At 51.0% G+C, this 14,687-nt stretch overlaps 1 protein-coding gene across 1 annotated transcript; it reads right to left on the bottom strand.

Moving 5' to 3' along the window:
• Window positions 1-13,344: 13,344 nt before the first annotated feature.
• Window positions 13,345-14,154, bottom strand: LOC149408168 (uncharacterized). Its single transcript, XM_089624235.1, has 2 exons — window positions 13,540-14,154; window positions 13,345-13,458 (listed from the first exon to the last, which is right to left on the bottom strand). The coding sequence occupies exons 1-2, from the start codon at window positions 14,152-14,154 to the stop codon at window positions 13,345-13,347; spliced, it is 729 nt and encodes a 242-aa protein (XP_089480361.1).
• Between the last annotated feature and the right edge of the window lie 533 nt (window positions 14,155-14,687).

Below are 14,687 nucleotides of genomic sequence, written 5' to 3'. Positions count from 1 at the left end.
CTAAATGTTGTCGTTATGTAAAAAAAATTGAAAAAGTTGGCGGAGAAAACAACGAGCCAAAAAATTTAAATGTTTAGAAGCGACAAGTCGATTCTAAATGTCCACGTCACACTAAACGTCATCGATTTTGTTAACATCTGAAAATTTTGGCGGATAATACAAAAAAATTAAAATTTGGAGAGATTAAAAGCGACATGTCGCGTCTAATTGGTGAAAAAATTTAGAAATAACTTGTCGCTTCTAACCTCAAACATTATGACTTTTTCATGGAAAAATGTTTGTATATCCGCTGAATATGTTAGAAGCGACTAGTCGCTTCTAAATGAAAAATGTCGCTTCTAATTAGAAGTGACTTGCCGCTTCTAATCTAAAGCGTCGCTTCTAAAAGTCATTTTTATTGTAGTAGGCCTTCTCCATTGATAGTGGTAGTCAGCCACCTACCACTACTGTAGATTGGTTCGAACGTACCATGCGAGCTGAATACCACTTGATCCAAGTAAATGAGGAAGGAGCCCAATTTTACAAGCTCGAAAAGAGAAGAAAAGTCAAACAAAGGACCTGAGACCAATAAGAGGCCAAACCAACCAAGTAGTCACCAGCCTAATCGCAACAATCAAGGCTTCATGTGCACAACCACATGAGAATATGAATGGATATGGAAATGGAAAGAAAAGGAGCCATCTAGGAAATGTGGGTAACACCAACAACGAAGTCAAGATAGATGGAACAACTTTTCCAATATGCAAGAATCGTGGAAAGATGCATCATGGAGAATGTCGAAAGGGAACCATGTCTTGCTTCAAGTGTTGTCAGCCTGGTCACTTCCTGAAAGATTGGTCTGAAACCAAAGTTCTCCCAGAATGAATATCATAAGTACAATAAGAATGGACGACTCAACTACATGCCAACTGCACTAGATGGGCCATAAATCTCATTGGATTGATTTCAAGCACCTCCAACCACCAAACGCCAACACCACATCAAGCATATATTGACCTATACCAACACTGACGCCCCAGCCAACTCCTCGAATGTGGTAGCAAGTCAGCTTGTTTTTAGCACATTGTGTTGCTTTAGTACTGTTTGACACTAGTGCTCAGTCGAATGGGCAGTAGGAACACGTATTATTTATAATTAGCTACACATATTATTTTAATCTGATTTTTTTATACACAAATATTTAAGGTATTCTTAGTACATGATTAAAATTTCATGATTTTTAGATAAACATTTCAATTATAAAAATCATTTCAATTATAAAAATCATTTCATATTAGTGCGCAAACATTTTATCTTGTTTAAAACAGCGTGGTTTTTTTGTTTTTTAAAAATAGCTACAAAATGTATTTTCTAATGAAATTTTTAAACATGATATATTTATGTGTTATTATTGTATTAAAAAATTCTAATGATTTTTAGGTGAACGAAAATACGTCAAGGATTAAATTTTGGACCGGTGCGAAGACGTGTTAAAGAATTCTCAGAAACTCCTTTTTTATACTGTATTCTTCTAATTCAGTTTTTGTTATATACATTCCAAATTTGATCATGGCACTAGAGAATAAAACTTTCAAATTTTTATTCTCTAACTTCTGGATTTTTTTCAGAATATTTCTAGAAAACATGTTTTCCCCGATAATCTACTGTTAGGGGCATTTTTGGGAATTTCATGTTTGATTTTTGTTCTAAAAATTTCTAGTACCCTGTTGCTGTTTCTTAAAGTATAAGAGGTAGTTAGAGCTTCCAATCCTTCCCAAGGTCAAAGATCGTATTTTTCGACTCCGAAAGGTGAGAATAATCTCACTAAAAAAATTGTTTACAACTAAATACGATGAATGTGTAATCTGAATTGATAGTTATAAGTTATGTGTTTTTATTATGTGTCTGATTATGTGATATGTTGATTGTGATTGGATATGTCATGTGTGATTTGTGATGGATACATGTCACGTTATGTTGAGTTTATGCGTGAGTTAAGTTAATTTTAGTATAACATGTTCTATATGGTTCTTAGCCATGTTATCATGTTCAGTTATGTCATAGGTCATCTATGTATGCAACACAATTAATCAAGTGATAAGATAAGTATGCGAGTCGTACTGCATCGAGTTAAGGAGGTCTAAAGAGAAATTTTCGAGCCGACCTACGGGCTCAATCGGTGAATTTATTATACGATATGTTTATAAGATGGTATGAACTATGGGAGGTCGGAGCCCCGTTGTTCGTTATCAAAGTATATGGTGAAATTCGTACGACTACTCTAGGGGCACCCCAATCTAAAATATGATAAAAATAAATTAGGAAAGCCTATGACAATGTTTAGTTCTAAAATACCAGTAACCGGTTGGTGCATTGCATTACTCATCTTTTTGTGAGCTTTATGTTATTCTCGCTGAGCGTTAGCTCACTTCTATGAAAATATTCACATGTGTTGTAGGTAAACAACCTATGATCAAATGAGGAGTGTGGACCAGCGGTGTTCATAACTATATATTCACAGGTTGTGGCTTCCGCTCGTTTATTTTTAAAGACTTTCGCTACGTATTTTTCTAAATACTCGATTTGAAATTTTGCAGTGAAGATATTCTTACACTTATATGTTTTTGGCTATCTAAAATTGAATTTTCATGGTTTTATTTCGGTTAAGTATCTATAACTATCATGCTTTAGTTTTAATTTCATATTTAAGTATTCATATGTTCGAATAAAATACTTTTATAAAGTTGTACAACTTATGTTATGTTTTAAAGTTCAGTGTATTTTTTTAAAAGCTATTTTGGTTTTAAGAAAAAGAGACGATGTTTTCAAAACAAAAAAAAAAAGTAATAGAATTAAGTTAAAAATGACTGTCCGAGAAATTGGATTGTCATAAAGCACTAGAAAAAAAAAACTATAAAAAATTATTTTCATTATAAAACGAGACATTTTCATAATAAAATGAGAAGCAATGTGTTCTAAAAAAAACTTTTATAATGAGGTCTCTCGGATGATTTTCACTATTTATAGAGGGAACCACTTTGGGCTATTTTATTAAGACTTTTATTAATTCTTTACTTGGTTTTGGTGCACTTTTTTGGTTCAATAGATATCATCTGGTTTGCTCACTATCAAAAAATTGTTTCACTACAACAAAAAACAGTATTCTTTCTTAAACAAGTACATTTTTTTGTATGTAGTCTAGACGACTAGAGTCTTTATATTTTACATATGACTTTGATATTTTGTTGTAGTTTATTTAAACAAATAAATCGTAGTAAAAACATGTCCCTACAATTTGTACATGTAAAGTTTACAGATTTTATCAATAAAATTACGGTGGATTCTTATTCAATTTTTTTTTATATTATAGACTACATTTATCAATTGTAATCTTACTGAATATTTTTATTAAATTCAAACTCCATAATATTTATTTTGATATCTTAGGAAAAAATACAACAATGACATGCCATGATACATAATCGAAATACTCAAGTACTTGAAATTACATCATAATTGATCAATGTTGTCGCCGTTTTTCGGACAACGATTTAGGAGCCACAGGCGGTTAGACCCGAGGCCGGACCAAGTGGCCTCGCCTGGGCTCGAGTGTGTCGGACCTGGTTGCCCAGATCTTCCCTTGGCTGTCGATGGTGTCTGAGCTCGCCGGGGTACCTGAAAAAGGTGAGAGGACCGTGAGCTAAGAAGGGAAAACAGAGGGGGTGCCTCTGTTTACCTCTCCGACGCTCAACATTAGTGGGATTGAGGTGGAGTATAGAGGATTTAGAGGGTGAGAGGCCAAAGATGAGGAAACGAGTGAAGTCCGAGTTCTACAGCGTTTCTGTACTCAAAAATGGGTTTCCTGGAGAAGGTGAGTGGCGCCTGTATTTATAGGCGATCAAGAGGTCACTGGTGGGCCCCCTTGGCCGAGGATAACACGGGATGGCGCCATTGGCGTGTCCCTTGGCCGAGGATGATGTAGGTTGGCAGAGGATAACATAGGCTCGGCAGAGGATAGCATAGGATGGCGTCATTGGTGGGCCCCTTGGCCGAGGATAGCACAGGGCCGAGGATAGGCTTGTGAGGCCGAGGTCGAGCTCGCGAGGCCGAGGTCGAGCTCGCGAGGCTGAGGTCGAGCTCGCAAGGCCGAGGTCGAGCTCGTGAGGCCGAGGTCGTTCGTGAGGCCGAGGTCGCTCGTGAGGCCGAGGTCGGGCTCGTGAGGCCGAGGTCGTTCGTGAGGCCGAGGTCGCTCGTGAGGCCGAGGTCGAGCTCGTGAGGCCGAGGTCTAGCTCGTGAGGCCGAGGTCGAGCTCGCCTGGAGGTCGAGCTTGGGCGGCCGAGTGGAGGTCGAGCTCGCCTGGAGGTCGAGCTTGCCTGGAGGTCGTTCGTGAGGCCGAGGTCGCTCGTGAGGCCGAGGTCGAGCTCGTGAGGCCGAGGTCGAGCTCGTGAGGCCGAGGTCGAGCTCGTGAGGCCGAGGTCGAGCTCGCCTGGAGGTCGAGCTCGGGCGGCCGAGTGGAGGTCGAGCTCGCCTGGAGGTCGTTCGTGAGGCCGAGGTCGCTCATGAGGCCGAGGTCGAGCTCGCCTGGAGGTCGAGCTCGGGCGGCCGAGTGGAGGTCGAGCTCGGGAGGCCGGGTCTTGGCCGGCCGGGGCGTGTTGTTACCGAACTGGCGGATAATACAGTGTTTTCACGTGGTTCTCCGAACCGTGACGTCTATTGACATCTTTACCCCCGTCGGTCGTCGGCGGGCCGACAACATTTGCCCCCCGAGTTGCTGGTCGAGCGTAGGTCGAGCGGAAACTCAAGAATCACGTCGACATGCGGACTTCAGACAACCACTCTCGGGTTTGTGAGTACATCGTGGAGCGGCTTCGGCGCATTGCGAGGGGCGACTTTATTGCGTTGCGCTGGTGTGAGCGGGTTTTCCGTGGACGCTGGCTAGACCAGTTACGTCCGGTGGACGCAGGCCTTTGAAACCCATTTGTAACTCGCTTCCTATCAACGCACGAGCTAGGCTGCGAGCGAGGTGCCGCATTCGTGTGGCCGGGTTTCCCATGGACGCTGGCTAGACCAGATACGTCCGGCGGACGCAAGCCTTTGGAACCCATTTGTAACTCGCTGTCTATCGGCGCACGAGCTGGGCGGCGAGCGCGATGCCACATTCGTGTGGCCGGGTTTCCCATGGACGTTGGCTAGACCAGATACGTCCGGCGGACGCAAGCCTTTGAAACCCATTTGTAACTCGCTGCCTATCGGCGCACGAGCTGGGCGGCGAGCGCGATGCCACATTCGTGTGGCCAGGTTTCCCGCGGGCGCTGGCTAGACCAGATACGCCCGGCGGGCGCAAGCCTTTGAAACCCATTTGTAACTCGCTGCCTTTCGGCTCACGAGCTGGGCGGCGAGCGTGATGCCATATTCGTGTGGCCAGGTTTCCCGCGGGCGCTGGCTAGACCAGATACGCCCAGCGGGCTTGCGCCTTTGAAACCCATTTGTAACTCGCTGCCTATCGGCTCACGAGCTGGGCGGCGAGCGTGGCGCCACATTCGGGACTTGAGTCGAGGACTCATGTAGAGTCTGCACGAGGAGACATAAGGCGAGGTTTCCCGTGGACGCTGGCTAGACCAGATACGTCCGATGGGCGCAAGCCTTCGAAACCCATTTGTAACTTGCTGCCTATCGGCGCACGAGCTGGGCGGTGAGCGTGGTGCCACATTCGGGAATCGACTCGAGGACTCATGTAGAGTCTGCACGAGGAGACATGTGGCGAGGTTTCCCGTGGACGCTGGCTAGACCAGATACGTCCGGCGGGCGTAAGCCTTTGAAACCCATTTGTAACTCGTTGCCTATCGGCGCGCGAGCTGGGCAGCGAGCGCGGTGCCACATTCGGGACTCGACTCGAGGACTCATGTAGAGTCTGCACGAGGAGACATATGGCGAGGTTTCCCGTGGACGCTGGCTAGACCAGATACGTCCGGCGGGCGCAAGCCTTTGAAACCCATTTGTAACTCGCTGCCTATCGGCGCACGAGCTGGGCGGCGAGCGCGGTGCCACATTTGCGTGGCCATACCGTCTCATGAACCTGGCACCGTTGGGTGCGTGCGTCACGTGACAGGCAAGGTTAGGGGCAGACTTGATCCCCCGGCCAGTGTGGCACCTTAGTGCGCTGGTCGCATTTCCGGGTTGGGTCTCTTGGGTCGAGCCTTGTGCTTTTGTGACTGCGGAGCATTGGTGCGCGTTTCACGTTTGGCTACTCAGGTGGCCCATTCTTACTCGGTACTCGACTCGAGGAGTGAACTCGACCCGAGGAGATATATAGAGTCGACACGAGGAGTAGCCAGTCGACTCGCGGATTCGGTACTTTACTCGAGGATTGGAATCAACTCGAGGCGACATGTAGAGTCGGCACGAGGAGTAGCTTGTCGACTCGTGGACTCGGTACTCGACCCGAGGAGTGAACTCAACTCGAGGAGAAACGTAGAGTCGGCACGAGGAGTAGCTTTTCGACTCGTGGGCTCAGTACTCGACGCGAGGAGTGAACTCAACTCGATGAGAGACGTAGAGTCGGTACGAGGAGTAGCTTGTCGACTCGTGGGCTCGGTACTCGACTCGAGGAGTGAACTCAACTCGAGGAGAAACGTAGAGTCGGCACGACGAGTAGCTTGTCGACTTGTGGGCTCGGTACTCGACTCGAGGAGTGAACTCAACTCGAGGAGAAACGTAGAGTCGGCACGAGGAGTATTAGTCGACTCGCAGACTTGGAGCTCGACTCGAGGAGCGAACTGGACTCGAGGAGCGATCTCGACTCGAGGAGCGAACTGGACTCGAGGAGCGAGCTCGACTCGAGGAATCGAGTGAAGTCGGCACGAGGAGTATCAGTCGACTCACGGACTCGGAGCTCGACTCAAGGGACGAACTGGACTCGAGGAGCGAGCTCGACTCGAGGAATTGCGTGAAGAGTCGGTACGAGGAGTAACAGTCGACTCGCGGACTCGGAGCTCGAGTCGAGGAGTGAACTGGACTCGAGGAACGAGCTCGACCCCACGAGCGAGCTCGACTCGAGGAGCGAACTGGACTCGAGGAGCGAGCTCGACTCGAGGAATTGCGTGAAGTTGGCACGAGGAGTATCAATCGACTCGCGGACTCGGAGCTCGACTCGAGGAGCGAACTAGACTCGACGAGCGAGCTCGACTCGAGGGGCGAATTGGGCTCGAGGAGTGAGCTCGGCCCGAGGAGCGAACTGGACTCGAGGAGCGAGCTCGACCCGAGGAGTTACGTGAAGAGTCGGTACGAGGAGTAACAGTCGACTCGCGGACTCGGAGCTCGACTCGAGGAGCAAACTGGACTCGAGGAACGAGCCCGACTCGAGGAGCGAACTGGACTCGAGGAGCGAGCTCGACTCGAGGAGCAAACTGGACTCGAGGAGCGAGCTCGACTCGAGGAATTGCGTGAAGTCGGCACGAGGAGTATCAGTCGACTCGCGGACTCGGAGCTCGACTCGAGGAGCGAACTGGACTCGAGGAGCGAGCTTAACTCGAGGAGCGAACTTGACTCGAGGAACGATCTTGACTCGAGGAGCGAACTGGACTCGAGGAGCGAGCTCGACTCGAGGTGCGAACTGGACTCGAGGAGCGAGCTTGACTCGCGGAGTGAACTGGACACGAGGAGCGAGCTCGACTCGAGGAGCGAAATGGACTCGAGGAGCGAGATCGACTCGCGGAGCGAACTGGACCCGAGGAGCGAGCTCGACCCGAGGAGTTACGTGAAGAGTCGGTACGAGGAGTAACAGTCGACTCGCGAACTCGGAGCTCGACTCGAGGAGCGAACTGGAGTCGAGGAGCAAGCTCGACTCGAGGAGCGAACTGGACTCGAGGAGCGAGCTCGACTCGAGCAGCGAACTGGACTTGAGGAGCGAGCTCGACTCGAGGAATCGCGTGAAGTCGGCACGAGGAGTATCAGTCGACTCGCGGACTCGGCGCTCGACTCGAGGAGCGAACTGGACTCGAGGAGCGAGCACGACTCGAGGGGCGCACTCGACTAGAGGAGCGAGCTCGACTCGAGGAATTGCGTGAAGAGTCGGTACGAGGAGTAACAGTCGACTCGCGCACTCGGAGCTCGACTCGAGGAGCGAATTGGACTCGAGGAGCGAGCTCGACTCGAGGAGCGAATTGGACTCGAGGAGCGAGCTCGACCCGAGGAGCGAACTGGACTCGAGGAGCGAGCTCGACTCGAGGTGCGAACTGGACTCGAGGAGCGAGCTCGACCCGGGGAGTTACGTGAAGAGTCGGTACGAGGAGTAACAGTCGACTCGTGGACTCGGAGCTCGACTCGAGGAGCGAACTGGACTCGAGGAGCGAGCTCGACTCGAGGAGCGAACTGGACTCGAGGAGCGAGCTCGACTCGAGGAATTGCGTGAAGTCAGCACGAGGAGTATCAGTCGACTCGCGGACTCGGAGCTCGACTCGAGGAGCGAACTGTACTCGAGGAGCGAGCTCGACTCGAGGGGCGAGCTGGACTCGAGGAGCGAGCTCGACTCGAGGAATTGCGTGAAGAGTCGGTACGAGGAGTAACAGTCGACTCGCGGACTCGGAGCTCGACTCGAGGAGCGAATTGGACTCGAGGAGCGAGCTCGACTCGAGGGGCGAACTGGAGTCGAGGAGTGAGCTCGACCCGAGGAGTTACGTGAAGTCGGTATGAGGAGTAACAGTCGACTCGCGGACTCGGAGCTCGACTCGAGGAGCGAACTAGACTCGAGGAGCGAGCTCGACTCGAGGGGCGAACTGGACTCGAGGAGCGAGCTCGACCCGAGGAGCGAGCACGACTCGAGGAGCGATCTTTACTCGAGGAGCGAACTGGACTCGAGATGTGAGCTCGATTCGAGGAGCGAACTAAACTCGAGGAGCGAGCTCGACTAGCGGAGCGAACTGGACTCGAGGAGCGAGCTCGACCTGAGGAGCGAACTGGACTCGAGGAGCGAGCTCGACTCGAGGTGCGATCTGAACTCGAGGAGCGAGCTCGACTCGAGGTGCGAACTGGACTCGAGGAGCGAGCTCGACTCGAGGAGTTGTGTGAAGAGTCGGCATTTGTATTAGTCGACTCGCGGACTCGGAGCTCGACGCGAAGAGCGAGCTCGACTCGAGGAGCAAACTGGACTCGAGGAGCGGGCTCGACTCGCAGAGCGAACTGGACCCGAGGAGCGAGCTCGACCCGAGGAGTTACGTGAAGAGTCGGTATGAGGAGTAACAGTCGACTCGCGGACTGGGAGCTCGACTCGAGGAGCGAACTGGACTCGAGGAGCGAGCTCGACTCGAGGAGCAAACTGGACACGAGGAGCGAGCTCGACTCGAGGAGCGAACTGGACTCGAGGAGCGAGCTCGACTCGAGGAATTGCGTGAAGTCGGCACGAGGAGTATCATTCGACTCGCGGACTCGGAGCTCGACTGGAGGAGCGAACTGGACTCGAAGAGCGAGCTTAACTCGAGGAGCGAACTTGACTCGAGGAGCAATCTTGACTCGAGGAGTGAACTGGACTCGAGGAGCGAGCTCGACTCGCGGAGCGAACTGGACTCGAGGAGCGAGCTCGACCCGAGGAGCGAACTGGACTCGACGAGCGAGCTCGACTCGAGGTGCGAACTGGACTCGAGGAGCGAGCTCGACTAGAAGAGTTGTGTGAAGAGTCGGCACGAGTATTAGTCGACTCGCGGACTCGGAGCTCGACACGAGGAGCGAGCTCGACTCGAGGAGCGAACTGGACTCGAGGAGCGAGCTCGACTCGCGGAGCGAACTAGACCCGAGGAGCGAGCTCGACCCGAGGAGTTACGTGAAGAGTCGGTACGAGGAGTAACAGTTGACTCACGGACTCGGAGCTCGACTCGAGGAGCGAACTGGACTCGAGGAGCGAGCACGACTCGAGGAGCGAACTGGACTCGAGGAGCGAGCTCGACTCGAGGAGCAAACTGGACTCGAGGAGCGAGCTCAACTCGAGGAATCGCGTGAAGTCGGCACGAGGAGTATCAGTCGACTCGCGGACTTGGAGCTCGACTCGAGGAGCGAACTGGACTCGAGGAGCGAGCTCGACTCGAGGGGCGAACTGGACTCGAGGAGCGAGCTCGACTCGAGGAATTGCGTGAAGAGTCGGTACGAGGAGTAATAGTAGACACGCGGACTCGGAGCTCGACTCGAGAAGCGAACTGGACTCGAGGAGCGAGCTCGACTCGAGGAGCGAACTGGACTCGACGAGCGAGCTCGACTCGAGGAATCGCGTGAAGTCAGCACGAGGAGTATCAGTCGACTCGCGGACTCGGAGCTCGACTCGAGGAGCGAACTGTACTCGAGGAGCGAGCTTAACTCGAGGAGCGAACTTGACTCGAGGAGTGATCTTGACTCGAGGAGCGAACTGGACTCGAGGAGCGAGCTCGACTCGAGCGGCGAACTGGACTCGAGGAGCGAGCACGACTCGAGGAATTGCGTGAAGAGTCGGTACGAGGAGTAACACTAGACTCGCGGACTCGTAGTTCGACTCGAGGATCGAATTGGACTCTAGGAGCGAGCTCGACTCGAGGAGCGAACTGGACTCGACGAGCGAGCTCGACTCGAGGAATCGCGTGAAGTCGGCACGAGGAGTATCTGTCGACTCGCGGACTCGTAACTCGACTCGAGGAGCAAACTGTACTCGAGGAGCGAGCTTTACTCGAGGAGCGAACTTGACTCGAGGAGCGATCTTGACTCGAGGAGCGAACTGGACTCGAGGAGCGAGCTCGACTCGAGGAGCGAACTGGACTCGAGGATCGAGCTCGACTCGCGGAGCGAACTAGACTCGAGGAGCGAGCTCGACCCGAGGAGCGAACTGGACTCGACGAGCGAGCTCGACTCGAGGTGCGAACTGGACTCGAGGAGCGAGCTCGACTCGAGGAGTTGTGTGAAGAGTCGGCACGAGTATTAGTTGACTCGCGGACTCGGAGCTCGACACGAGAAGCGAGCTCGACTCGAGGTGCGAACTGGACTCGAGGTGCGAGCTCGACTCGCCGAGCGAACTGGACCCGAGGAGTTACGTGAAGAGTCGGTATGAGGAGTAACAGTCGACTCGCGGACTCGGAGCTCGACTCGAGGAGCGAACTGGACTCGAGGAGCGAGCTCGACTCGAGGAGCGAACTGGACTTGAGGAGCGAGCTCGACTCGAGGAATCGCGTGAAGTCGGCACGAGGAGTATCAGTCGACTCGCGGACTCGGAGCTCGACTCGAGGAGCGAACTGGACTTGAGGAGCGAGCTCGACTCGAGGGGAGAACTGGACTCGAGGAGCGAGCTCGACTCGAGGAATTGTGTGAAGAGTCAGTATGAGGAGTAACAGTCGACTCGCGGACTCGGAGCTCGACTCGAGGAGCGAATTGGACTCGAGGAGCGAGCTCGACTCGAGGAGCGAACTAGAATCGAGTAGCGAGCACGACTCGAGGGACGAACCGGACTCGAGGAGTGAGCTCGACTCGAGGAATTGCGTGAAGAGTCGGTACGAGGAGTAACAGTCGACTCGCGGACTCGGAGCTCGACTAGAGTAGCGAATTGGACTCGAGGAGCGAGCTCGACTCGAGGAGCGAACTGGACTCGAGGAGCGAGCTCGACCCGAGGAGCGAACTGGACTCGAGGAGCGAGCTCGACTCGAGGTGCGAACTGGACTCGAGGAGCGAGCTCGACCCGGGGAGTTACGTGAAGAGTCGATACGAGGAGTAACAGTCGACTCGCGGACTCGGAGCTCGAATCGAGGAGCGAACTGGACTCGAGGAGCGAGCTCGACTCGAGGAATCGCATGAAGTCGGCACGAGGAGTATTAGTCGACTCGCGGACTCGGAGCTCGACTCGAGGAGCGAACTGTACTCGAGGAGCGAGCTCGACTCGAGGGGCGAACCGGACTCGAGGAGCGAGCTCGACTCGAGGAATTGCGTGAAGAGTCGGTACGAGGAGCACTACAACATTTACAACATTTACCGACGATTTTATTCGTCGGTAATAACCCTAAAATCGTCGCTAAATGTATTTAGCGACGATATTAGCGACGATAAAAATCCTCGCTAATTCGCCGTGCCTAAATATATTTAGCGACGATTTAATCGTCGGTAAATATTTAGCGACGATATTAGCGACGATAAAATCGTCCGTAAATGTTGTGACCAGAAGTTTATTTTCAATTTGAAACAGACAATTAGCGACGAATTTGTCGTTGCTAATTACCGCGGGAAAAAATCCCGCGTCAATTAGCGACGACAAAGTCGTCGCTAAATGTTGTGACGAGAAGTTTTTTTCGTTGTGAAACAGAGTTTTAGCGACGACAAAATCGTCGCTAAAACGTTGTATGAATGATATTTAGCGACGATTTTATCGTCGCTAATTATTATTATTATAATTTTTTTTTCGTCGTTAATTATTTATTTTTTACGGTTTTTTGGTTGTGAAATTCTAAAATGAAAAATCACTAAATTATATTATCCAAATCAACAACTATATAAAATCCGGTTACGTACGTTTTCGGTTATCGAGAAATATGTAAATAATAAATACACAAAACAACTAATAAACAACTAGTCGCGACGTTTGCTTTGTCGTCCCGCCACTCGTTTTCCCCCTCCTCGACGAGAAACGCTCTTCTGCTGGCGCTGAAGTTCTACAGGCTGCGGCGTCGGAGTAGACTGACTTGGTCCGCCGGGCGTCGTCTGCTGGCTGGCGTCGGGAGTCCTTTGCTGGCCGCCCGTCGGAGTGCGGACGTCGGGCGTCGGAGTGTGGACGTCGGCCGTCGGAGTCTGCTGGCTGTGGGATGACGGAGCCTGCTGCGAACTCTGCGGAAATTGGGACATGAACGAGCTAAGGTTGAGGCCGGGCACCTGACTCTATATTGTCTCGGTGAACGCGGCGAGGGTCGATGCCAACACCTCCTGCGAGACATATCCTGGTTGCGACGTCCCAGCCTCCGAACCGTAGACTTCGGCGACTTCAGCCGCCATCCGTGCTCCCTGTGGCACCAAACGTCCGACGCCGGTCAAGTGATCAGTCCGCGAACCCATAATATCGCGGATCGCCTGCTGCTCTAGAACGGAAATATCAACGTCCGCTCCTTGGTGCTCAGCCTCCGCTCGCAACGTGTTGAACCTAGCGACCAGTCGATCCTGATATAATTAACTAGTTAGTATATATTAATCGAAAAATAAGAAAAATAAATGTAAACTTACATAACGTGCGGAGGCTTCAGGAGTCAGCCATTCAGACTTGTCGGACTGATGTTGGCGCTTGTAGTTCGCAAACAAGCTCTCGAATGCGCCTGTCTCGACGCTCTTCTGCATGTAAACAAAACTTCAAGTGTTAGATAATTTTAACGATTTGATGTATCATATAAACATAAAACTTACGTTTTTCATGCGGTGGGTCGAAAACCCAATCGTCCCCTGTCGAGTCTTCGTCTTCTTCTTCGCGCGATTCGCCTTATTCTTCGCTTGTATAGCCTGTTGTAATATAAGTAAACGTACACGTAAATAACAAATCGTTTAATAAACATTCGAGTAACGTAAATGATTCGATATTACCTTAAATTCATCGCTCGTATATCGTTGTATCAGCGTCTCCCATTCGGTGTCGAGCTTAACGGTCTTCGGTTTCAGCGACCGCGCCACCTGTACGCTGCTCTTGCAGTCGATGTCGAACCACGACCACAATGTATGCCTCCAATCGCGAAGACGAGTCTTCGCGTCTCGAATGATTGCCGCATCGACAATCACCTTCTTCTTCCCGGTTGCATCACCATCGACTCGAATGTCGTACTTGTCTCGAATCGCTGCTCGGATCTCGGCCTCCTTCGCCGGCCCCACGTTCGCATTCGTCCACCTTGGGACCGTAGGCGAGATCTTGTCTCGGACGACCAACCCGAGCGTGTTCGCGAACGTCGCGAGATCCGGATCCATCTCGCGCTCTGGCTGCAAGAACGACTGAAAGTCCTCGTTATAAATAACGACTTCCTTCACCCCGGGGCGCCGTGCACGCTCAGATCGAAGCCCGACCGTCGGCCCACGCACGGCCGGTTCGATATCCTCGTCTTCTTCTTCGACGCCATCACGTACGGGCGCCGACTGGCAATAATTCGGGAGACGGGCTAAGAAGTCATCCCCGCCTCCGCTGCCTCCAGCTCCTGTAGCCGCAGCCATCTGAAATTCAAAAAAAAATTATTTGATTATGCATTCTTAATGATTTAAATCAGTTAATTTAGTAAGTAAATGAAAAACGTTATATACTATCAATCATCGTCGTCTGACAAATCATCTTCTTCCATCAAATCTTCGTCCTTAGTTTCTTCATCATCGATAAACTCTTCTTCTTCAATATTCTCCAACAAGTTTACTGCGTCGTTGCTCACGGGCTCTGGTATCGCAGACTGATGACGCGTTGACAGTGAATCTAAATCTAACGGTTCTACTGACAACTGAACTGAAGACGAAGATTGACCAAGAATGAGGTCAATATCAGGAAGATCCCACACATTTCGATGATTACACTCTTCGACGATTCGCCAATCAGGACCATTCAAGTTATCTTCCAAGTAGAAAACTTGTTTCGCTTGAGTTGCCAAAATAAATGGCTCGTCTTTGTACCATTCTTTTGCCACATACACGCTTGTCAAGTTATTGTCGTTGTGTGTCCTTTTCCTCGGATCTTGATCACCGAACCAACAACATTGAAA

Source organism: Urtica dioica, chromosome 1 (genome assembly GCF_054948205.1).
Source record: "Urtica dioica subsp. dioica isolate 48M chromosome 1, U.dioica_male_clone48M_v1_H2, whole genome shotgun sequence".
Taxonomy (NCBI): Eukaryota; Viridiplantae; Streptophyta; class Magnoliopsida; order Rosales; family Urticaceae; genus Urtica; species Urtica dioica.
The sequence above is the reverse complement of the archived record's forward strand: the minus strand, read 5'-3'. Positions and strand labels throughout refer to the sequence as shown.

Bases quoted from the DNA above. Each gene is read 5' to 3' on its own strand.
- LOC149408168 (XM_089624235.1), bottom strand. From the start codon at position 14,154: ATGGCTGCGGCTACAGGAGCTGGAGGCAGCGGAGGCGGGGATGACTTC. The intron at 13,459-13,539 runs GTAATATCGAAT...ATATTACAACAG, and splicing joins ATACGAGCGATGAATTTAAG to GCTATACAAGCGAAGAATAA.